The 22814-nt window shown below is 41.5% G+C and overlaps 5 protein-coding genes and 1 pseudogene across 6 annotated transcripts; 1 reads left to right on the top strand and 5 right to left on the bottom strand.

The window, feature by feature from the left end:
• Positions 1 to 113: 113 nt before the first annotated feature.
• Positions 114 to 4162, top strand: LOC121985366 (annotated as a pseudogene).
• Positions 4163 to 5785: 1623 nt separating this feature from the next.
• LOC121971127 (heat stress transcription factor B-2b-like) lies at positions 5786 to 7204 on the bottom strand. The gene is made up of 2 exons (XM_042522259.1): positions 6825 to 7204; positions 5786 to 6741 (listed from the first exon to the last, which is right to left on the bottom strand). The coding sequence occupies exons 1-2, from the start codon at positions 7101 to 7103 to the stop codon at positions 6010 to 6012; spliced, it is 1011 nt and encodes a 336-aa protein (XP_042378193.1). The 5' UTR covers positions 7104 to 7204; the 3' UTR covers positions 5786 to 6009.
• Positions 7205 to 7338: 134 nt separating this feature from the next.
• LOC121971116 (histone-lysine N-methyltransferase ATXR6-like) lies at positions 7339 to 9395 on the bottom strand. Its single transcript, XM_042522246.1, has 5 exons — positions 8834 to 9395; positions 8441 to 8742; positions 8178 to 8278; positions 7874 to 8086; positions 7339 to 7784 (listed from the first exon to the last, which is right to left on the bottom strand). The coding sequence occupies exons 1-5, from the start codon at positions 9084 to 9086 to the stop codon at positions 7625 to 7627; spliced, it is 1029 nt and encodes a 342-aa protein (XP_042378180.1). The 5' UTR covers positions 9087 to 9395; the 3' UTR covers positions 7339 to 7624.
• Positions 9396 to 9648: 253 nt separating this feature from the next.
• Positions 9649 to 12871, bottom strand: LOC121971109 (BTB/POZ domain-containing protein At3g05675-like). Its single transcript, XM_042522234.1, has 2 exons — positions 12639 to 12871; positions 9649 to 11285 (listed from the first exon to the last, which is right to left on the bottom strand). The coding sequence occupies exon 2, from the start codon at positions 11224 to 11226 to the stop codon at positions 9907 to 9909; it is 1320 nt and encodes a 439-aa protein (XP_042378168.1). The 5' UTR covers positions 11227 to 11285; positions 12639 to 12871; the 3' UTR covers positions 9649 to 9906.
• Positions 12872 to 14509: 1638 nt separating this feature from the next.
• Positions 14510 to 18122, bottom strand: LOC121971100 (mediator of RNA polymerase II transcription subunit 10b-like). 2 transcript variants are annotated; one of them, XR_006109070.1, is made up of 6 exons: positions 17810 to 18122; positions 17621 to 17701; positions 17427 to 17529; positions 15297 to 15383; positions 15002 to 15125; positions 14510 to 14773 (listed from the first exon to the last, which is right to left on the bottom strand). XR_006109070.1 is itself a non-coding variant. In XM_042522216.1 (5 exons), exons 1-5 carry the CDS (start codon positions 18055 to 18057, stop codon positions 14702 to 14704), a joined length of 591 nt encoding a protein of 196 aa, XP_042378150.1. In that variant the 5' UTR covers positions 18058 to 18121; the 3' UTR covers positions 14510 to 14701. The 2 variants fall into 2 exon arrangements, 1 of the variants encoding a protein (XP_042378150.1); XM_042522216.1 differs by lacking the exon at positions 15002 to 15125 and having other exon boundaries at positions 17810 to 18121.
• A 158-nt stretch (positions 18123 to 18280) lies between these two features.
• Positions 18281 to 21517, bottom strand: LOC122040775 (putative disease resistance protein RGA3). Its single transcript, XM_042600211.1, has one exon. The coding sequence runs from the start codon at positions 21515 to 21517 to the stop codon at positions 18281 to 18283; it is 3237 nt and encodes a 1078-aa protein (XP_042456145.1).
• Between the last annotated feature and the right edge of the window lie 1297 nt (positions 21518 to 22814).

Below are 22814 nucleotides of genomic sequence, written 5' to 3'. Positions count from 1 at the left end.
TCTTAACGGAAACGTGTCGACGTATAATTTAGCCGGGAGGACACCGTTCGACGTGGCTCCAATTCCCACGTGGAAGGACCTTAACCTAAACTTAAAGCGAGCACTGTGGGGCATGCGACGACCGTTGTCGCTGAAAGAGATCGCCGTCGTCGGAGACTGACTCGGTTGCTCGATCTCGACTCCTCGCTGCTTCGTCGGGGCATCCTCCGCCTCCTCCTCGACGCCGCGAGACTTGTTCTTCCACCTTTCTCGGAGTCTTCCCTGTTTTTGGTAGCGAAGCTGGTTTCTAGTCCGTATCCTCCTCATGGCCCTCCCTTTCGTCGCCCTTGCCTTCTTCCTCTACCTCACCCTTGAGTTTCCTGCCGGATCTCCTGGCCCAACCGTCGTTGCCACCGCCGAAGAGAGCGTTCAGGTCGGTGGAGTTCTTTTATCCTCTGCTCTAGACGTAGGCATCGGTTTCATGAACAAATTATAATCCTTTTTTCTGCAGATTACATATGGAAGTGTGATTAAGTTGATGCACGAAAGAACAAAGTTTCGGCTGCATTCGCACGACGTGCCCTATGGCTCAGGGAGTGGGCAGTAGTCTGTCACTGGATTCCCCAATGTTGATGATTCAAACAGCTACTGGGTATGTGTGACATTATCGGGTTTATGTCTTTTTTTTTTCATTATTATGCATTTAAGCAAATTTCATGATTTAGATTGTTTTAAAAGAAAAATTAAGGAGGGTGGCATAATAATTTCTACTTTTTAAAATAACACATTGGTGTGTGATCATCGTGAAGAAAATTAAGCTGGATGAAATTTGGATTCATATTAAAGCTGAACTGTTTGAGATTGCTTTAACAGCCGATCCAGATGAACTTGACCAGTGCTTTTGGTGGAAATGTTGTTGCCCCTTCCCTGCTGGCAATTGTGTCAACCACAACATCAACATCCTCAAAGCTTGTGACCTTTCCCTCTGCAAAATTAGGGTAGCAACTGCCAGTGGATAATCAAGTTAGAATTGGTCTAAAAGATAAAACCAACCAAATAGATAGGAATAAGAATTAGTCTTTCAGACTGAGTAGAAAGGAGCATAATTCAAATCCTGATAAGTCTAAATATACATATTGTAATCAATCACTTTACTCTAATAATTTATTCTTTCATGATTTTTAACATGGTATCTCAGCCGCCACCAATCCTTTAGCATTTTATTTTTCCTTTTTTTTTAAAAGAAATCTTTTGGCATTGCTCTTCTTCTCGTTTCCTCTGTCATCTCATTTATTCGTCGCTTTATAGTTCTAAAATAATCCATCACTCTCCACTCATTACCTGAAACCCATTCTCACTTAAGTGAAAGACTTGTAGGTTGATTTTCCCTCTCTATGATCTTGGCCAAAGCCCTAACTTACCTTCTCACCTTCATTGTTACATAGAGATTCACCATCAGATTGCTAACTCCACCACTTCCTACTAGAGGTCCCAACGACTAGCTCTATTGGTGTTCTGCCGCTGTGGCACCTTTATCTTTGATCGCAACCATTCTTTTCACATTGATTGATGCTCTGGACTTGCCAATTGGTTGCTCTTGCCTTTGCCTTGCCAATTGAAGTTGATTGATCACCACCCTTGCTCCACCAAATGATCAAGACCTCTCTTTGTCTTACTGTAAAATGCATATTTCTGATTATTTCTTGGAAGCTAACTCATCATCTTGTAAGATGTGCAGATCGTCTTTAGACAATGTGGGTTTTCTGATGATTGTTATTATTTTGTGTATATATCATTCAAAGCAATTTCATACAGATATCTACATGATTGTTAATCCATTTGAATGTAGATTGCGAAGTCTCCACCTGAGTCTTCTGCAAAACAAGGTGATGTTATCCCGAATGGAACAATCATACGACTGCAGCATATGCGAACTCGAAAATGGTTACACAGCCACTTACATGCTTCACCAATTACTAGTAATTTGGAGGTTAGTATTCATTTGATTTCTTATATGGTCTCTGCATATCGATCCTTACATTAGGCCTTTGTTGCTGAATCTTGCATGTTGCCTGTGCATATTTCTGCTAATGGAAAAATGACTATTGTGTGCTGCTTGTTTTGGAATGCATTGCTTAAAGAACAATATGAATGGATATGTTAAGATAAGGGATTACTTTTGTCAGTTATCTAGCTAAGTCTTTATACACTGTCCTTGCAAGATCAACCATTATATATGCAGCTGCTATGTTGGCTACTGCATTAACAAAGAAGACAACTGAGCAATCACCATCGTATCTGTAGATATCACACTAGTAGATGGGATTCGTCTTGCATCATCAATAGATTATTGAAATTTTCAGTATGATAAGGCTTGTTTATGGCCAAAAAACAAATAAAAGTAAACCATTCTACTGTTATTTTTAAATGTAACTTACATCAAGTTTGTTATGATCGAGTGTTGGTTTATTGATTGATCTCAACAAACCAATATAAATACTATATATATATATATATATATATATATACAGTTTTGATACTGTGCGCGACGCGCACAGTGCGCGACTGTGCGCGTCACGCACAGTATCAACGTTTTTTTTTGTTTTTTTTGTTTTATTTTTTTATTTTTAAATTAAAAAATAATTAAAAAAATTCTTTACGATTTTATTTATAGGGTTCAGGCTTTGGGTATAGTGTTAAAGCTATTTTTTTTTTTAGATTTTACCTATAGGGTTTAGGCTTTCTAATTAGGTTATAGTGTTTGGTTTAAAAAAAAATTAAAATAAAATTAATTTAAGTATTTATTGAGTATTGTAATGTGTTTAGGGGATATATCTATATATTAAATTTTAAATAAGGAAATATTGAATTTTTAAAATTCAAAAAACTAAAAAAAAAATAAAAAGCGCTGATATTGTGCGCGGCGCGCACAATATCAAGACTCTATATATATATATATATATATATATATATATATATATATAATGATTCTTCATATTTGAAATTAAAAAAAAAACAGAAAATATAAAGTGAGGAGACCTTTGGATATCCTTTTGCAAACTTGACCCTTATTGTACCTTAGAATAGAAAGTCTTGCTTATTGTGTCAACAAGGATCAGACATATGGTGGCGGCGGTTCAATTAGCATTGAACCTAACTTTCAAGTACTGTTTAGACGTTGCTTGTAGTTAGCAAGAGCAAAAGCATGAAAGTGTGACCAACAGCGAAGGTTTTCAAGTGATCGATCATAGGACAAATGTGAATCTTTGTTCGTTGCTTCAGTTTTTCCTATGACTACAATGGAATCAAATAGTAATACTCATAAAAGGTTTTCATCTTGTCTTTCCACAATAAAAATTCAACCTTGTTTGGATTGCTGAAACATATGGCTTTTTGAATATTAGACTTGCTGAATTTTCTTGTTTTCTAACCTATAGGTGAGCTGCTTTGGCGGAGAAGAGCAATCTGATACTGGAGACTTTTGGCGGTTAGAACGGCTTTGGAGCTACTTGTCCTACTTTCGCATCTTATGAGCAATACAAGAGTTCTTGATTTTAGCATTCTCTTTATGTTTCAGATTAGAGATTGAGGGAAACGATAAGACATGGAAACCAGGCGAAAGGATAAGGCTGCAACATATCGATACTAGTGGTTACCTACACAATCATGACAAGAAATATACCCGTATAGCTGGAGGACAACAAGAGGTAATCTCAATGTTTATTAACTAACATCCAACCAGAGTTCTCAAGATAAGAAAAAGACATTATAGAAGAATGTTCTACTTAGACCACAACATCTACTAATGCTTAAGTATTGATCCTAAAAATAGAGACTCTAGCTTACATTGTAAGCATTGCCAATACTAAAAAGATGAATCCGACGAGAGATTGCGTTATCTTAGTCTGAAATGTTAACAGTTAAGTTTACTTGTGTGCAGGTTTGTGGAATTCGTGAGAAGCGTCCTGATAACGTTTGGTTAGCAGCAGAGGGTGTCTATCTTCCAGTCAACAATAGCAAGTAATATGTGAGTTCGCAAGCTTTGCATTATATGCTCGACTTCTCTGTAATATTTGTAGTAACCAGATTATTTCGAAGAGACTTATTCATACAACAAGCTGCAAATTTCTATTCTTTTCATGCCATGAAATTAAACTATAGGGAAACTGTAAATCACAATTAAAAATTGCTCAAGCCGGTGGCACAACTGTAACTTTTAAAGATTCCCACTGCCTATGGTGGAGTTAATTATGTCCGGGAAAGCAAAGGCATCTTCCTCTTCAGTGCCTATATGATTGAGTAAAAGATATCTCCACAGCTGCTTGGTTAAAGGGTTGCATCCTTACTATAATGGGATAAAGGATCCATTTCCAACGGATGCATATTCTGGGGAAAAAAAATCTTTCCACCCTCTAATCATTTGGCGGTCGGCTATAAGCTGATCCCATGATTTACCTTTCTTCACATAACTTGAGAACGGACTGTGGGAGACATCTTGGGTGAGCGTAATCACTTGACTAAACATAAAAAAAAAAGATAGTCGGATGGGTCTTTCCAAGAACACAGAGATTGGTCATATGTAAATCCGGCCTTCATAGATTTGCCACTAAGTAAATCTAAGAAGCACAGATGGATTTGACGGGTGATCCGTCATCATGAGTGGTTTGATCATTCTTTCTCAGGAGATTTGATTAGCCCAAACAAAGTAAGAGAAACATAAAAAAATCGCTTAGAAATATTACGTGTAGATCTTAATATATTTCTTGGATGTGAACAGTGTTCGAAAAATCGACTTAGGAGGCAGCCGCCTAGGCGCTAGGCGCCCACTATCCGTACCGAAAACATTCTAGTCGGTCAGCTTAGGCGGCCATGGCGCTTAGGCTAGATTAGGTTGGCCATAGGTGCCGACTAATCGGTCAAATCGTCTAGGCGTCACAAAAATAGTGTAGAGTTGACATGATTTATTTTAGTTGGAGCTTTTAAATTTAATGCTTAATTAAAAAAAATTTGAAATGTAACCTTGAGTTTGTGTACGATGATGATATTGAGTTTATGTTCGATAAAAAATAAGTTAAAAATTATGACGAACAAGAAGTAGAATAAATTTATAATGTTTTATTAGTCGTGTAATTTTAAATTCATTTTAAATTTAATGTTATTGTATTAGAGTTGTAAAATACGATTTATTATTTAATTTATGTTGATATCGTGAAATTCACTTGTCCCTACCTAGGTGCTAGGTGCTAAACCAGTACCTAACTAGCGCCTAATGAATTATAGAATTTTCTTATATGAATGGCAATTCGGGAAGACCTCCCACCCTTCACTGAAAAGGATCGGCTTCTCGTTAAGCATTTCCATCCGCCCCGGCACACTTTCCTCCGGAAGGAAGCAGCACAGCCCTAGGCGGAAACTGAAGCAAGTAAACCTAGTGATGGAGAATGATTGCCAACATCAGAGAGATGCATCGAATTTATGCTGAGAAGGATGAGAAGGAGCTGCGTTCCATTAGGAATTTTAAAAAGAAAAAAATACAAAAAAAGGGAGAAAATTGCCTATTAAAATCTTATGAATTTGTATACAAATCACTTGCATATTTTAATAATAAAATTATTTAAAAAAACAATTTTGAAAGAATTATACTTTTAATTAAAGAATATTTTAGTTGTCTGCTTAGGATTAAGATTAAGAGACTAGGCGGCGCAAACATATTACTCATGTTTGTTTGATTACACAAGGAAAATAAGTCATGTTTGGTTGAATAAGCCACATTAGTAAAATAAGATTAGATGATTCAAATGATCAATTATGCTAAAAGGGCTTATGAATCACTTAGATTAATGAATCACTAAGATCGTTGCATCTGGATGACGACAATATCACAATTTTTTTGTCGCTTTTTTTTTTTCCAAACTAGTTAAATTTGGATTTTAGAAAGGGAGCAAAAACAGAGACATGAAAAGGAGATCCTATCGATCCAGTTGTCGGCACGTGACCGGTCCCGGCGCATCACGTGTGAGACCAGCCGTCTCAACCTCCGGCGTCACCGGAACCGTTGCTCACTCTCCGTATCGGCCGTGGGCAGTACACCACCCACGACTGCTGGTGGTGCTCCTGCGAGCTTTCCTCCTTCGGCTCCGCCGTTGGAGGCTCGCGCTTGTCCTTGTCCTCCTCCAGGTCCCGCTTCCTCCCGATCGTCCCCCCAAAGAGCCTCGGGCTCAGCCCCAGCCATGGAACCGCGCTCGTCGCCTTCATCGCCGCATCCTCTTCCGTCGACGTGTCGTCCTCCAACTCGTCGTTCTCTTCTCCTTCCGCACGAGCGGTCGGCATCAGCTCCAGCACCGTCGAGGGAAGAGACGCCGCCTCCTGGCCGACGCCGTCGCCCGCGTGCTTGGACACAAGGGCCGTGATATGGTTGCACAATCTCTTCATTTTGGCGAGTTTGCGGGAGAGCCGGGCGTTCTCTTTCCTTAGCCGATCGTTCTCCTCCATTAATTCAACCGAACCGCTAGGTCCAGATGACCCCGTAGGCGTCGTGGGCGACGGCCCGGGAGAGGAGTTCGACAAGATGACCTGCTCATCCCCCGAGTTCTCCGGCGTCCCCGGCAGGTTTAACGAAACATCTACCTGGATCGGCGCCGCAACGGCCGGAGCAGATGGCACGATTTTGCGGCGGTGGATGTCGCAAAGGAGGCGCTTTTCGCCTCTGCGGAAGCAATCGTTAGCGAACTCCCACCGATCAGCGACAATCTTTCGAAATCCCTAACAAAAAAAAAAAAATCACTAAAAATTCAGGAATAGGAAGCAGAGTAAAATATCGAACCTCGTGATCGGGAGACACCTACGTAAGTGTTGAGCTGGCGTACGAAGCTGGAGAAATTGTTGTGCTTGAAGTACTTTGGAAGCAGATCCCTCGCGAACTCCGCTGGACGCCACACCACGAACGTCGACCCGTCCTCGCCCCACGAGATCATGTCATCCACCGACGGATCGTCCACCAGCTGATACGTCTTCGTCAGGAACGGCGTGAGCAGCGGCCTCTGCCCATCTGCCGCCGGGGGCAGAATTTCCTCCACGCCGGAGAGCTTTTCGACGGCCGGAGGCACGCGGTTTGTAGTCGCCATCACCGCCTGCTCGACGGAATGCTCCGGGCTTCTGGATTCCTCTGGAAGAAAGAGGTACAGTGGAGGAATGAATAAGAAAGAACTAGAAGGAAGCGTGGGACCCTCCTCCCCCAACCCAAGTTCTAGAATTTTCTCGCCTTCTTTTATATTCGATCATATTGCTGCCTTTTATCTGATTGACAAGTGTACGGTTGGATGTGAGTATAGGAAGGATTCTGAAGGGACACGTGTTGACAAGAGTGTCGTCGTAAAGAAGTGCAATTTGGAAAGAGAGCTTTACGGATCTTTTACACGAGCTTAAAATAGTGGCGTAAAATCGTAGTGATTTGCCACAAAGGTTGTTCGTTTTTTCCTACTCTCCCTCTATTAGCTCAGACAGGTTAGCAATCTCACATGAAACACATTTGTTGCTAAGAATTTACTGCTGCGAACAACATTTTGGCTGTAATCATCCTATTGTTTTGTCCAATTGCCCCACCAAAATCGTAAAGTATGAACTTGGGAGAAAGAGAGCCTTAATTTTACACAAAATGCCCGGTTGGGTATTCTTGTTCGCTGCCGTTGTAGTCGTAATACAGCCGCTCGCCCTTCGTTATATCTCGATTCGCAATCAGAAGAACGCGAGACTCGCCATTCACGCTGAACCGGACACATTTGAGATTCTGTTTCTTCTTTCCATCCCTGCTTGACAATGAACATAATCAGTGCATTAGGCGCTGCTGCGCATGCAAGAAGAGGAATTGGTTAAAATTCAGTGGAATTTAAATGACCTTGTGTGGTTGTTGATGCCATTGATGAAGCGGGCAATGTTGCTTCGCTGATCAGGGCATATCACAAGGCTCTTTGAAGGATCCTCGGCTGAAAGTAATGTCATCATGCTATCGCCATCGTCGTGTTCTCTATTCTTCAGGTAATCAACGTCGCCGACATACTCTGTTACGATGGTTAGGTCCCTGATGAACCTATCAGCCTCCACTGTGAATCTGTTGCAGGCAACGATGATGGACAGAGTTAAAGGTGGCATTCACAGAGATTGCAAACATAGAATATGATGCTTATGAGGAAGATGCTAACCCTTCAAGAGGATCATAAACCACCATCAGAGGAGGCCATTCTCCCTTCTCCATCATTTTCTTACACAGGTTCAAGGTTTCAGTGTCTTCCTTAGACAACACCTGCATTTATCATGCATCTTTTAAACTTGGTGGAAGGAAAGATTTGAAAAATAGAATTCATCAATCAAAGTCATAATTCATAGTTGATCTGGCCAATCTTACATTGAATTCGAATCTATAATCTATGTGAATGGGATCAGAAGGAATCTAGGAATCCATTACCTGCATCCCTCCTTTCTCAGAGCATGCGAAATTAGCTGACCTTGGAGCCATTCCGAGGCGGTAGGTGAGCTCATTGCTGAACACGGCCCCGGTGGCCGTTAAAGCAGTGGCCAGAGACGCCATCTGCTCCAGCCTCCGGTCCGGATCCTCACTAGGGTTGAAAGGTAGAAGCTTTCTCTTCTTCTTTGACATTACCAATCCTCCTGACCGCTTCTTCCTCTTCCTGGACCCGAAATCTTCTGGTCCCGAGGACCGTTGTAACCGGAAGAAATCAACGATCTTGGTCTGGACCAGAGGGAATTCTGCAATCGAAACCGTCAGATCGACTGAGCGCGATGAAATATAGTGTCGGAGGTAGTAGAAAAGAAGAAATGACAAAAAAGAATAACTCACGCTTGGGTTTCCTGTCGGCGGAGCACAAGGGGCAGAACCAAAGGCCCTTAGGGACGCAAGCGAGGATGGGGCGGAGGCAGAAGGTGTGGAACCCTCGATCGCACTTGTCGCAGAGGAGGAGCTCGTCGTCGTTGTCGCCGGAGTGGCATTCCTCGCACAAGATGGTTTCGAAGCGACTCGCCTTTGCGCAGGACGGAGGGGAGGTGTAGGGGGGAGCGTGGGTCCGCCTCCTGAATGGGATTTTGGGAGCCATGCGAGGCGATGGGAATGGAAGGGGAGTGAACAAGAAGGCCCGGATGTATAACGGAGCGCAGAAAAATGGCGGGTACTATTGGTTTTGGCGCGCAGAATTGCGGCAACAGGTTGCAATTTGGCGCCAAGCTTTTCTGAGTTTCTGTTCCCGCAAATAGAGTAAGGCTTCTTCCCGGTTAAATATTCTGAAATAAAATCTAATTCGAAAATATTATTCTCTAAGCTTAAACATGACAATTCAATTAAATAATCAATTTCAATTTTAAATTTATAATTAAGTTTACTAATTATCCTTTTTTTAGTCGTTGAAATTTGATAATTTTTTATTTAATAGTCTCTCCAATTTCAGAGATTTTAGAATTTGACCATTTGTTTTTTTACCCATTTGATAAACCTTTAAAAAAAAGGCTAACTCTTTGTAATCCATCTTTCAATCAGTAATATTTTCTATTTAATAAATTTATCATCCTAATGTTTGGTGTTCTCTCTTCATTTTTTTTTAATTGACATCAAAAGTATCAAATATTCATCTTATGTCGATTAATTTTAAGAATGACTACTAATTTTAAGAATGACTGATCCTAACCCGGCCCATAGAAGATTTTATTGACCATCATGGTAAATCCTTGGTGTTCAGTCTTCATGTAATCTTGTGTTGTTGCATCATTGGGATATGAGAGTTTTGTTTGTGAGAAAACACAGGATGGATTACTAATGCATGCACCTAAAAACAGCTCCGGAATAGTACAGCTCGCAAGGGATTCATTAGCAAAGGAATCCTAAGCCATCTACCTGAATCAAACTACAAAGGTAATGCAACATTAGAGGCTGACAGCTGAATTGCCCCCTTCATCAAGGTTGACCAACAATCGCCTTTTAGCTGTTTTGGCCCTGTAACACCACACTTCAAATGCCTCACTCAGATCCGGATAACTCGACTGCTCATTTCTCTTCATCCAGTCAGCAAGTATATCAGCTTGATCGTTTGATGGCAAGGCAAGCACAAGTGAAGTGATTGCACCTTCTATGTTCTGACATAAATCGCTGTCCATCTTGTGAGGAAATGAGTTGTCCTCCACGCATTTTGAATCAAGTATAGGCTTCAGCTCCCTAATATATGGGAGCCATGTCTTCAAGAACTGGACTCTGGATGGTGTTGGAAGAACCACGCTGCCGTATCCAATAGCATCCAACACTTTCCCAGTCACTTCGATCAACTTAGCCTTCACAGACCAGAAAGTGGAGTTAAACTTCTCATCTTGAATGACTGCTAACATGTGATCAGATATAATAGCCCAGTTAGAAACAAATTCCTTCATCATTTCCAATTTTGGAAGTATATTGCTCATCCACTCGACGTCTGATAGGGTTTGGAAGAGGCGTTGTTCAGCTGCTTCTGGGGACTGTTTAAAACCAGAGGGCAGCCAATCCAGTGTGGTTGCTAGTGTAGTGAATATCCTGGATAGGCATCCACTTACCTCAGATTTTACATCCTCATCTGTGACAACCAATGGAGTGTCTTCGTCCTCCATAAGCATGTATTCAACTTGTTCCTGTGCAGAATTTTTTAGATCATCTGTGAATGGAGGAAAGGAACATCCGACGGTCGTAGCACAATGTAAAGCCGAAAGGAACACATTCTTAGTAGCATTTGAATCAACAGGTTTTATCCGGGCTATAAGAGGTTGAGCTTCGGGACCTAGAGTGGAAACAACTTTAACAATTTCTTCCTCTTCCTCTTCCCCCCAAGGCACAGCCTCCAAGTAATTGATGCAGCTCTGGCTGATTGATCTGCACTCAAGAGCAACTGAAGCTCGAAGAATACCAAGCACAGACATGACAGAATCCCATGAGTCTGAAACTGATTCTTCAGATAAATATAATAGCTTCAAGAGCTTAACATAGTTTTCATACTCGCCGCTTTTGCAAGGAACTTCAATGCAATTCTGCGATTCAAGGCTTGGATTACTAAGATTGTTCTTGGAAAGCAAATCTGAAAAGTACTTGCTTTGTCTCCTTAGAATGGATGAATGGCAGCGGAACCACTCAGGCTTCCCATCTCCATTCCTTAAGCGAACGGTAACATCACTAGTTGCCTGGTCACCAAGACCATAACTTTCAGCTGAACTGGATTGTTCCATATGCACAAATAACTGCTTTCATTTCATGGTTTATCTCGGAACAGGTGAGGTTTAGAGATCTGTAAATGAAGAAAAAGAACAATTTTTCAAAACCCAAGTCTAAAATACTAAAATTTGAACAAAGCTCTTATCAAACTAGCCTAGCTAGCACTGTTTTTAGTGTGTTTTGTTGTAATTTTCTTACTTGTGGACTGATATTAATAGCTGATTTTGGTTTCAATTGAGTCAAACTAAATAACTGGAACCCAAAGTGTTTAGCCAATGCAGTGAATGAATTGAATGAAGACATCATTTCATTGCAGCAAAGGTGATAACTCTCACCCCGGGGCCCCTTCAGGACTTCCCACACAATTTGGAAGAGAAGTAAATTACGAGAGGCTGGGTCAGGCAACCAGTGAGGCATTGTGCACACGTTGGGGATCGACTCTGTGACCATTACAGTAACACCATATACAGGTATCAACTGTAAAGACATCATTTCATTTTTGCAAAAGGTTATACGTTGACCCTGCAGTCATCTGTAAAGAGGTAAGAAGGAAACTGAGCGGGCCACCACATGGGAGGGTATTTTCCCTTGGCTTTGCAGGGAATCAACCTTGCCCATTTATGCAAATCTACCATGTGGCAACCAACTTCTGATGGATGGTTGTGTCGGCCTAATACCCTAATAATTCTTTGTAGGAGAGTTGTTTAGGACTTTACATCTACAAAAGACAATTAGATCTCCTCTTTACTCTCGTGCTGTCTGCTTGATCCATAAAAGGGCATCAAAAGGAGCGGAGAAAGATTAAGACTCAAGCCAGGGAGAATAATGGTATATTTTTTATTTTGCAATTAATTTCTTGCTCGATTTACAAGATGTATGGTGGTAGAGAATTTTCCAACTTGTGGCATCAAAACCTCCATCTCCATGTAGAGATATAGAACAAACTGATAGATTCATATCATTTACTAGTTAAATGAGTCCAAAATGACACCCTTTATTCTATCACCACTATATACTTTCATCTGAAGATTGAACCACCAACAGTAAATTAAAATTTTCTTGTTCACCCATGGAGATCTCCAACTGTAATGAAGCCAGTAAGGATAATCTGTATATGTAATTGGTGTTAGAAAACTATCTTATTTGCTATTGGTTTATAGTGTCATCCTTGAAGTTGTTTTGTATTCTCAAATATGAGAAAGTTTTTCTGCAAACCAAATACATTTCAAAAATTTCGATTGATGAAGCAATAGACACAGAATCACCGATCAGTAATGTCAGTACCTAAATTTGTCAGTCCAATTACAGAAATTAATAAGCAATCTTATCAAATTATTTGAGGGTATCATTCAGAAGCGTAAAGAGAGTACAATATTATTGGACAGCAATCAAGGTAAGAAAGTACAAAAATCCACATAGAAATTACCTGATGCGGTCGAGAGTTGTCGCCAGTGCTTCTGCAGTGGAGGAGGAAGAGCCGGTAAGTTGCCGAGAGGTAGAGGAGAGGCCACGGTGGCGATCGTCAAGGGGATCGACGACACCTTCGCATCCTCCATCGGTCGTCCATCGGATCCTAAGCTGGAGAAGCAGCAGAAAAGGGCAGAGGGGAAGAAGCTTCCGGCGTCGCGATGGAAGGGTTTCGCCAAGGAAGGGACAACAACGTGGCACGCTCTAATCACCATATTTATTTGACCTTTGACAAAATAACTCTCTTTGTGCTACAATTTACAACAAGAGCCTTCGTACTTTTCGGAGAAGTCCTCACCCCCTTGTCCTGAATTTTCCCTATTCCCGTGTCATACTAGTCTCTCCAGTCCAACTCCCAGAACTTGGCCTGACTAAAACTATAACCTAAAAGGAAGATGAATTTAGAGGGATCATCACATGCGTGATCGACACGGGAATTCGACCGGATTTGAGCAGGAGCTTAGATCGACGACGGAGAAAATCTTGTTCAGATTCGGCTGGATTCTGACCCTAATCACACCGACAATGATCCCCCTAGGTTTACCTTCCCCTTAAGGTATAGTTTTGATCGGGTTAGCGCAGAAGGCCATCGGCGGTGGGCTGGGGCAAATGAGTGAGACACGGGGATAAGAGCTTTTGGAGACAGAGGATCCGATCTCCCTTAATTAGTATTATGAAATATCCTTGAAGTTGATGATTAACTTGGGTGTTGGTCCTTCCCGACATAAAGAGACATTTTGCTAGGATAAATATCTTCTATAATTTATCTTCTTTATGAGGTCTTTCTGAAGGGATCGCTAAGATAATAATTTCAGCTTTTGCTCCAATGTACAACGTGCTTAGGCCCTCATAAGTCGGCACAGTTAGTATCTATATGTGGTGTTACTATAATAGGTCACAGAGTCAATCCCCAACGTATGTGCAATGCATCCCTAATCACTTGATCCCATGTAAAGGGTTGTTGTGTTGGGTGAAGCCCTCATGATTTACCTTCTTTCCAAATCACGTGGGGTAGTCCTGGAGGGACCCTTGTGATGAGTGTTATCATCTTTTTTACTGCAATGTATAACGTGATTAGCCTACCGACATAACTGAGTTATTACTTGGGTGGTAGATTCTCATATGAAAGTAGAAATCAAATCTCTGAGGAATAATCCCTTTGGGAATAAAATCCCTCCCACCTAGAAAGGGTGCTTGTACCATGATTTATTCCATTCATCTTGTTGTGGGACCGGTGGTGTGGGATATTTAGGATGAACAAATTATTTTTTACCATATGCATAATGTACTTATACCTTCGGGATTACGGTGTGATGGTAAATGGTAGAATGAGCTCTCTGAATGATTCGAAATCCCCGATCATATTACAGCCGAAGAGTTCAATTATTTATGACGCAAAAACTCAAATGTACTCCCCTATGATGAGAAACTTTTGTGACTGATCGTCTCCAACATTAATTGCATTATTAAAAAAAATGTACAGCGTGCTTATTTTGTTTTACGGTTTGATTCATTCATCTCATTTGGATCACACTGGTTATGCTTCTCAGATTTGTGTTCTTTTTCGGTTTCTATATATATATATATATATATATATATATCCAACATAGTTTAAGAAATTTTTTTATGAAATTGTTATTTTGCAACCAACATGGCTTCAACCTTTTTTTATGATTAATATTTGAAGTCATCACACGTTGGATTGGAAGCCTTCGCTATGAAATTAACTTAATTAACATATGGGAAGAAAGTAAGCCTAACTTGCTAGACTCATACATGGGAACTGAGAGCAAACAAAATCCTAAAAAGAAAAGTCACGGGCAAACACCATGAACCAAGAGGACCAATCAAAGAGTAGATTAAGAACTTCCGTTGGACTTAAAATTTGATGAGCAAGGAAGCTCAAGAACTAAATAATAGTAGGAAGCATGATAGTTTCGTAATTACATATGGCGTACTGGTAAACAACCTTGTACAAGGTTGCAATCTATTTGCACAGAAACGAAGCACTATCTAACTTCCTCAGTACTCTGATTTTAGTTTCACATCTCCATTCTGTAAAGTTTGCAGGGACTGTGCCGGCCTCCTCGATTCCTTCAAAAAAAGAACTCATATGATCAGTAAAAATTGACTCTATTTTTTTGTCTGAGCAAAAACAATTAGACCAAACAATTGTCACTATGAAATGTTTTGGATCTACAGTTTTTATGCACAAGTAGTTTGGATGGTAATCTGCCAAAAGAAATGTGTTTCCAAAACTCATATAGCGAACACTTAATAAAATATTGGCAACTGGTCTGTTAATATTCTATGTTTTCAAACCTCATCACTGCAAGTTAATGCACTCCATGGCTGACGAGCAGTATTTTCTGAAGCTTTACATCCTTCTTATTTATTTCAGACACAGTATGGTTATATGATTCAGTGTCTGGCTAGTTATAACTCGCTGAAAAAGATGAACTGAAATTGTTATCTGCTATTCATGCAATTGTACAAATTAAGTAGTTGGATATCAGAGCAGAAGCACAAAATTAGCATTGGTTCAGGATAGCAAAAGAAATGTTGGATTTTTGCAAAAATTTAAGGATGACTCTGAAGAATTGAGCTTTTGACTTACGGCAGCAGAAGAGCGGATCTCCCTGTACATGTCTACTTCATCTGGGAAAGCATGATCAAGTTCCTCAAGAAGATGCTTTCGAAGACTCTATTGCCATAGTAATGATCAGGAACCATTGCAATGATATGAAACAACACAAGGAAAATGGCTAATCAGGGCATGTATAAAAAGCTACTGGCATTAAAATTATTCCAAACTAAGAAATTATAGTTAGTTACGCTCTCAGTTGAGAAAACATAGTACACAGATCAACAAGATTAATGGCATTCAGGTTAAGAAATGCTGGACAGAACAAGATTGTTTGATTCCTTAGCACAATAATCTATGTGAAGCTTGTCCTAGCAAACACCCAAATGTATATATATATATATATTCTCTAGGAAATAAAGGATTCTCAAAAGTACTTTTGAATTAAAAAAAAAACCTCCCTTCCAAGGTTCATTGGTGTAGAAAGGACTAATAGAGACTAATATCGCAATATACAACGTAAATACATGCATCTTGAATTATTCATTTTGTGGGAAAAAAAATAAAAATGTTCAGTTTTTTTAAAAGTAGGGAATTAAATTATCAAATCAGTATTGGACAAGCAGTGCAGTAAGATTGAAATCAATGTTCCAATTTTAGAGGTGACTTTCATGCTAAAAAAAGGCCGACTCCTTGGGATTAAAGGTCAGCAAACAAGTTATTTACTCAATATGTAGATAAACATGACAAAGCTTCTGTTAAATGAACATAAATATGAGGATTAATGTGAAAAATTATACATTCGTTTAGAGAAATATTGCTTAATCAAGGTTCATATCATCAATAATTTAGGATAATTTTGAATTGTAAAGTGCATTAAATCATGAATGTGTAAGGTTCATCTAAAAAATGTAAAATAGGACGAAAAGGTTTCCTCACATCCTATATATGTAGTGTATTTGCCTTATTTAAGAGCATAATAGCATACAACCAATGGAAATATTGACCATGATTTATAACAACAAAAAGAAGTGTAGGTCTATATATCATGTCGATAAAAAAAAAAAAACTCAAATTATCTTATTTTATTTTATTTAGAATCAGAATAAAATGAGTTATATTTCATCATCAATAGCTTCTGAAACAAGATAATAATCATTAGCTGTACTCAGTCTGTTGACTTCAAGTCTCTACAATTTCAATTTGAGAAGATTTCTTCTCAATGATTGACAACTCCACAATGCCCATCAACTTTGATCTTAACACAACAAGACTGGTATTTCTACCCATCAACTTTGGTCTTGGAGCAACAAGACTTGTTCTTCATAATCACCAGAGTCAAGTCTACACTCACCGTAGACTATGGGACTTCAAGCAACAAGATTTATTCTTCTGTGTTATCAACAACTCTAATTCCACCCTCCTTGTTCTCTGCTTCTATAACATAACAGAATTTAATTTTTAAATAACGTACATAGGCATGTTAATTTTGATGGCTTGGGTATATTTTCTGATGGGCTTTCCCACTTGCATCAAATATGATTTGTATAGAATCATGTGAGATCATCGTGATTCTTTATCAACTCATGGTGCATGAGACAGCAGAAGCAGGGAGAGGAAGGAGAAGAAGATGCTATGGCTGACGTTGCGAGGAGAAGGGAGAAGTGCGGCGACCGGTCTGTTCGGCGGCGGCATTGTGAGGAGGGGAGGGAGAGGAAAAGGGGTGGCGACCGACGGTGAGGAGGAGGAAGAGGAGGGGCGGTCGTCGCCGACGTGGATAGGGAAACGACTGTGGCCATGGCGTCGAGAGGAAGGCGAGGGAAAGGAGTAGTGGTCGTCGCCGGTGTCACGTAGAGGAGAGGGAGAGGAGCAGTGGTGTTTCTTTTACATCTGAATCTACCCAAATTCATATGATAGAAAACATGATTTGTGTGATTCTAACAACTACGGTGACAATTTAAGTGTTCAATTGCATTGCAACAGATCTATGTCAACGAAACAAGTTTTTCTCTAGAAAGGAACTTTAGCTCTCCACTGCTTTAATAAGCCAAATAAGACAAGATCCACAACTTCACAACATAGAAAAAGATAAGAAAGATTTAAGCAATAGGCATATATTTGTGTCAAATAAATCCTAAGAACAATGGAAGCATGGCAATTTACCTTAAAAGCATCAGTCTTTCCTTTGGTCATCTGGTTTTTGGCAACACAACTATTTATCACATCCTTAGTGAACTCATCTGGATTCTTCCCATCATCTATCAAACTTCATGGAAAAAGTGAATCTTTTTAAAGCTATTCAAATACGGACAGGAAAGAAAAAGAGAAGCACAAATTAACGGAGATCAGAAACCGACTTGACGACCTCCAAAGGGATCTGCACGTCACACTTGTCCGCCATCTTCTGCATCGCATCGAGCTCCGATACCAAGGCGTTCCTGGGGTAGCCAAAAGATCACTCAAAAACCCTAGAATAAGAGGCACTAGCATCTCCGCGGCCAAGGGAAGTGAAGAAGAGAGAGGGCGAGAAGGGGCAAAAGCCTTACAGTCTTTGGAGGAGAGGAAGTTGCGAGGCAACGCTGAAGGAGGATACCGTTACGTAGAGCTGGTGGAGGAGACCGAGGGTCTTGTCGATGGAGTTGATAACCTGATTGAGGTTCTGCTTCGCCTCGTCCACTGGGGCGGAGGCGACGGCTGAAGTCGGGTTGGGGGCCGGGCTGGGTGTGGCCGAGGCGGAGGTGGAGAGACCGCCATTACCGGCGGCGGAGGAAGAGTTCTGCGGTGACGGATCCATGGAATCCGTAACGAGGTCGCAAGGATCAACACGACTATCGGAACGAAACCAGTCAAGGACCAAGAGCAACTTGATTAAGTGGCCCACTAGAAAATCTTACGGGCCGTTATTGGGTTTACAATCACAACACAAAATACACATATTGAACGAGAAAAAGAGAAAAAGAGAAAACCTATATATATCTATCATTCTTGAATAAAACAATCTATATCAATCTTGTATCTTACTTTTTGTCCCATTCTCTACTTTCAATCGAAGTTGCAGAACTAAATGCCTCCGAGGCATTCTGGCACTCTTGTTCTTTCACCTTGCCACATCTGGTGATGTCCAAACAGCAATCTTTTTTGAGCCAATTTGGCAAAGACTCCAACGTGCCCAATCCAACGAGTGTTAAGTGGTCCACCATCTGTTCGAGTATCTTCATGCTTTTTGGCAAATGCTTCACACCAGGGCACCCAACTATTTCCAACTCTGTAAGACCGCTGAACTTGCTCCAATCCCACGATTTAGATGTTAACAGAGTTCCATTGCTCAACCACAGACTCAACTTCTTGACGGCTGTGAGTTCCACCTCCAATTGCTCCAGTCTGGGGCACTGAATGATCATCAATTCAGTGAGCTTGGGGAACAGTTGGAATTTCCTTGTCACCTTCACCCATTTCTGTAGCTCAGGCATTTCAGAGAAAGTGAGCTTTCTCAATGAAGCAAATGCGCCATTTAGACCATAGAATTCATCATCCACTTTACGCACTTTGACCATCCCACTTATCTCGACAACCTCAAGGCGAGCTAACTGCCCGAGTGGGGGCAGACTAGCGCAATCCCGGAGGTTCACAAGCTTGATCTCTGTCAAAGTGTAGTGATATGGTTGCCCATCTTTCATCCACTTTGGGAAATCCTTGCCTGAGTAAGAATTGATCTCCAATGTTCGCAAAGCCGTGCTGGGTTGGAGGCATTCAAGTATTTCCAGCAATGAATCAGAGCTTGCACCATCATCCCCATTCCAATGCAGCACCAGATTCCTAATGAATCTTTTGTTCTTCAGCTTCATGGCTTCAGCATCATTCGTGCTCCGCACTCCTTCAAGGCCTCTTAAGTGCAAGTCTTCTAGATACTTTAGCGGCCCTAACTCAGTGACCGTGCAACTTCCACATTCTTGAAGTGCAACAAAGCCTGACAACTGCCTGAGCTCAGTCAGTTGCCGCATCCCACTGGGCATTTTAGTTAATGACAAACACCCAACTAGACTAAGGCTTCTCAAGCTTTTCAGATTGCCAAACTCATCTGGAAACTCCACTAACTGACGACAACATTCGAGGTCTAACTCTTGCAAATCTATAAGGTTCGTCACTGATTTAGGCAGTTTTGTGAGGTTTTCACAAAATGGTAGTTTCATTACCTGCAAGTTCTGGAGCTTGCCGATTCGATGGGGTAGTTCAGAGAGCTTGTGGCAATGAGCCAACTTCAAGATCTGCAAACTGCCGAGGTTGCAGAAGGAATCAGGGAGTGTAGCGATGTCGGACCAGGAGAGGTTGAGGTATCTCAGGTTGACCAACCCGTCTACAGTGTCAGGCATTTCCGCCATTTTAGTAGCTCGTAGATCCAACACACGCAAGTGTCTGAGGTTTGAAAATTCGTCTTTTAGCACCGTTTCAATTTTTTGGCCTTCCATCTTCTTCTTCTGCTCTTCATTTTCAGCAACAAGCATGGTCAACTTCAAAGTTCTCAACTTGGAGGGCAAGGTCACCGGTAGCGTCAAATCTGTACTCGGATGAATAAGCACGGACAAATGCAGGCATTGCAGTTGGTGCGTTGATTTTGGAAAACCCTTCGTCTTCCAATAACTTAGAACCTTTTTTTCGCTTTCAGAAGATGGTTGTGTTGCTTCAAGGATGGGCAAGCTGCGTATCAGATCGTTAGTCAGGCTTTCCTGTTGGCGCGAGTCTTTAGTGGCGAAGTGGCGCAACGAGCGCTTCAGATTGCTTATTATCAGTGCTTTGTTACTTGAATCTTGGATGAAGCCTTGAGCCGCCATCATGTGGAACAAGTCTTCGTAGTCATGCTCATCATGATCCTGCTGAAACAACGAGGAGAACAAGTACAAATGTGCATCTTTAGGGATAAGATACTGGGACGACCACGATCCAAAATGCTGCTCGTCCTGCAGTGGTTTCGGCAGCAGATCTTTTTCTATTTGATCTTCCCATCGACCCACTTCGGTGCACTGGAGAGCTGAGCCCCAAACCTTGGCTAGCGACGGGCTGCCTCTACTCTTCTCGTGCAATTTACCAGCGAATCTGTCCAAGATAGCGGAAGAGGATTTGCGAATCTGTTTGCCCTCGTCGTCATCTCTGATTAACGCTGATGCACGCCGCCGCAAGAGACTTGTCCATGAATCCCTCGATAAGCCCAACACGGGGGGTAGTTTTTTGAAGGTAGGATTCCCTTCGGGAAAATCAGAATGATGCACCGAGGTTACGGCGACGACTCTGCTCCCCGGCGACCCCAGGCGGAGGAAGACATGCCTCAGCTGCTCCCACTTGTCCCTGTCCTTCATCAGGACGGGGACGTCGTCGAGGACGAGAAAGTATCGGCCGACGTTGAGCTTCTTGCTGACGTCGAGCCACAGTTGTTGCAGATAACCCCGGTGGCCGCACGGCTTCTTGGTTACGGCCTCTACGAAGGAGCGGGCGACGGTCATGGGGTCGAAGGAGAAAGAATCGGGCGAGTCCACCCAGACGTGGTGTTGGAAGTAGTTGCGCACCCAGTCGTGGTGGAAGACCTTGCGAGCAAGGGTGGTCTTCCCCATTCCTTCATGGCCGACGATGTAGAAGATGGTGGGGATTTCCTCGTACAGCTGCTGACTCTGAAGCTCTTTTACGATTTTATTTGTTGTATCTTCTAATCCCTGCACCTCGTTATTCAGGACGGTGGAGAAATCTTCATGGTCGGCGTCAATGGAATCCATCATCTCCGCTCGGAGGCCCAATGAGGAGGCCCCCCCGAAAGCTAGATGATTCAACTTGCTAGCCGTCTCCGTCAGCCCCAGCAGAATATCACCGCGAACAGACGGCGATTTCGCCGCCGTCTCCGCCAGCCCCAGCAGAATATCACCGCGAACAGACGGCGATTTCGCCGCCGTCTCCTTCAGCCACAGCAGAATATCACCGCAAACTGACGGCGATTTCGCCGCCGCCTCCTTTGGTAATCGGCAGCGGAGAATTCTGCCGAGCAGTTGGTCGACGTCCAACAGGGCCTCTTTGACGTCGTTGGTCCATTGCTCGACGTCGGGCTTAGTGATCGCCGTCATCAGGCCGTGCATGTACATGGAGTTGATCTTCCACAGGCTGCCTTCGATCATCTCCAGATGGTTTTGGACTCTCAGCAGACCTGCCTGCGCCTTCAACGAAGGCGACGGCAGCACCTGCGACAGGATGCGCTTCAGATCCGCCGCCGCCATTCTTCTTCTCGCTCTCGCTCTTTCTTTCTTTCAAATCGCTTGATGCTTGAAGCTGTACATGTTTGCCGACTCCATTTATAGGATTGCATAATGCTTTTGAGATTGTGCCATGCCCACTGCGCGCGCTTGGAATCCAATACCTTTTCCATTTTTGACTGCAGCACGCCAAGAACAACCTTTGCTGAAATCTTAAAACTAATTAGAAGCTGTCCCAGGACGTAGCATAGATGGGGAGTGCATGGTTTGATTCTGTGGTTGAAAGGGTCCAGGGATCGATCCCCGGGGTGTCACTGTCTGGGTTTAACGTCTCCGCTATGTACTTTCTATCTGTGTACCTGCATTTACCTCCCTCCATATCCGTGGGACCGGCTCTAGGGGGGCCGTTGATGTGACGGTTCCATATATTTTTTTTTTTAAACTAATTAGAAGCTTCCCTGGGAGTAGCGCAGACGATGGGTACATAATATTTCTGATGTAATGATCAGATATTGATTATGTACCCCTCCATATTCATGAGATTGATATTAGAGGACTGTTAAGATAACGGATCTATCTTTTTAAAATTAATTAGAAGAGGAAAGAAAAGCATAGCTAGTCCGGATATGAATTTATACTTACCGATTCTCAAGTTTGGTAGATTCTTTTTTTTTCGCCCTTTTTTTCTCTTTATTCTGTTCATCCTTTAGATCACTAAGCTAAAGCGTGGTATCTTCCACTGAAGAAAGGAGCTACAAATAGAACTGACCGAGTCACCGTGGACTGGATCCAAATCGGACCTAACTAGAAATGGGAACGGGTTAACCGATTGATTATCTATTGACCCAGTTTAATGGGTTCATCTGTAATCGTCGGACCGAACTGAAGGGTTTCACTGATATTTATTTTTAAAAAAAATCAAAAATTTTAATTTCATCTTAAATTTTTCAATGAATTTTTTTTATTTAATGATATTTATAATATTTTAGTGATATTAATGGTATGATTAAATACAAATCAACTCGTTATTTTTTAATTAAGCTAATTAATTGGACTTATAGTTAAACTTGTAGCTGTAGGGTTGATGATACTCCTAATATAAGGGGAGTTTAGTGGGTTCATCTGTAATCGTCGGACTATTTATTTTAAAAAAATCATAATTTTTAATTTTTTTTTAATTTTTCAATGATTTTTTTATTTAATAATATTTATAATATTTTAGTGATATTAATGGTGTGGTTAAATACGAATCAACTCGTTATTTTTTAATTAAGCTAATTAATTGGACTTATAGTAAAACTTGTAGCTATAGGGTTGATGA

The sequence above is a fragment of the Zingiber officinale genome, chromosome 1B (genome assembly GCF_018446385.1).
Source record: "Zingiber officinale cultivar Zhangliang chromosome 1B, Zo_v1.1, whole genome shotgun sequence".
NCBI classification, from domain to species: domain Eukaryota; kingdom Viridiplantae; phylum Streptophyta; class Magnoliopsida; order Zingiberales; family Zingiberaceae; genus Zingiber; species Zingiber officinale.
Note: the sequence above shows the minus strand (reverse complement) of the source record. Positions and strands in the feature narration are given on the sequence as shown.

Excerpts from the sequence above, each read along its gene's own strand:
- LOC121971116 (XM_042522246.1), bottom strand. The coding sequence starts at position 9,086 with ATGGCTCCCAAAATCCCATTCAGGAGGCGGACCCACGCTCCCCCCTAC. Across the intron at positions 8,743-8,833 it reads CGCCGACAGGAAACCCAAGC|AATTCCCTCTGGTCCAGACC; the intron begins GTGAGTTATTCT and ends TTTCGATTGCAG. Across the intron at positions 8,279-8,440 it reads CTGAGAAAGGAGGGATGCAG|GTGTTGTCTAAGGAAGACAC; the intron begins GTAATGGATTCC and ends TGATAAATGCAG.
- LOC122040775 (XM_042600211.1), bottom strand. The coding sequence starts at position 21,517 with ATGGCGGCGGCGGATCTGAAGCGCATCCTGTCGCAGGTGCTGCCGTCG.
- LOC121971100 (XM_042522216.1), bottom strand. The coding sequence starts at position 18,057 with ATGGATCCGTCACCGCAGAACTCTTCCTCCGCCGCCGGTAATGGCGGT. Across the intron at positions 15,384-17,426 it reads GAAAGACTGATGCTTTTAAG|AGTCTTCGAAAGCATCTTCT; the intron begins GTAAATTGCCAT and ends CTATGGCAATAG. Across the intron at positions 14,774-15,296 it reads AGATCCGCTCTTCTGCTGCC|GAATCGAGGAGGCCGGCACA; the intron begins GTAAGTCAAAAG and ends CTTTTTTTGAAG.
- LOC121971109 (XM_042522234.1), bottom strand. The coding sequence starts at position 11,226 with ATGGAACAATCCAGTTCAGCTGAAAGTTATGGTCTTGGTGACCAGGCA.
- LOC121971127 (XM_042522259.1), bottom strand. The coding sequence starts at position 7,103 with ATGGCGACTACAAACCGCGTGCCTCCGGCCGTCGAAAAGCTCTCCGGC. Across the intron at positions 6,742-6,824 it reads TACGCCAGCTCAACACTTAC|GGATTTCGAAAGATTGTCGC; the intron begins GTAGGTGTCTCC and ends TTTTTTTGTTAG.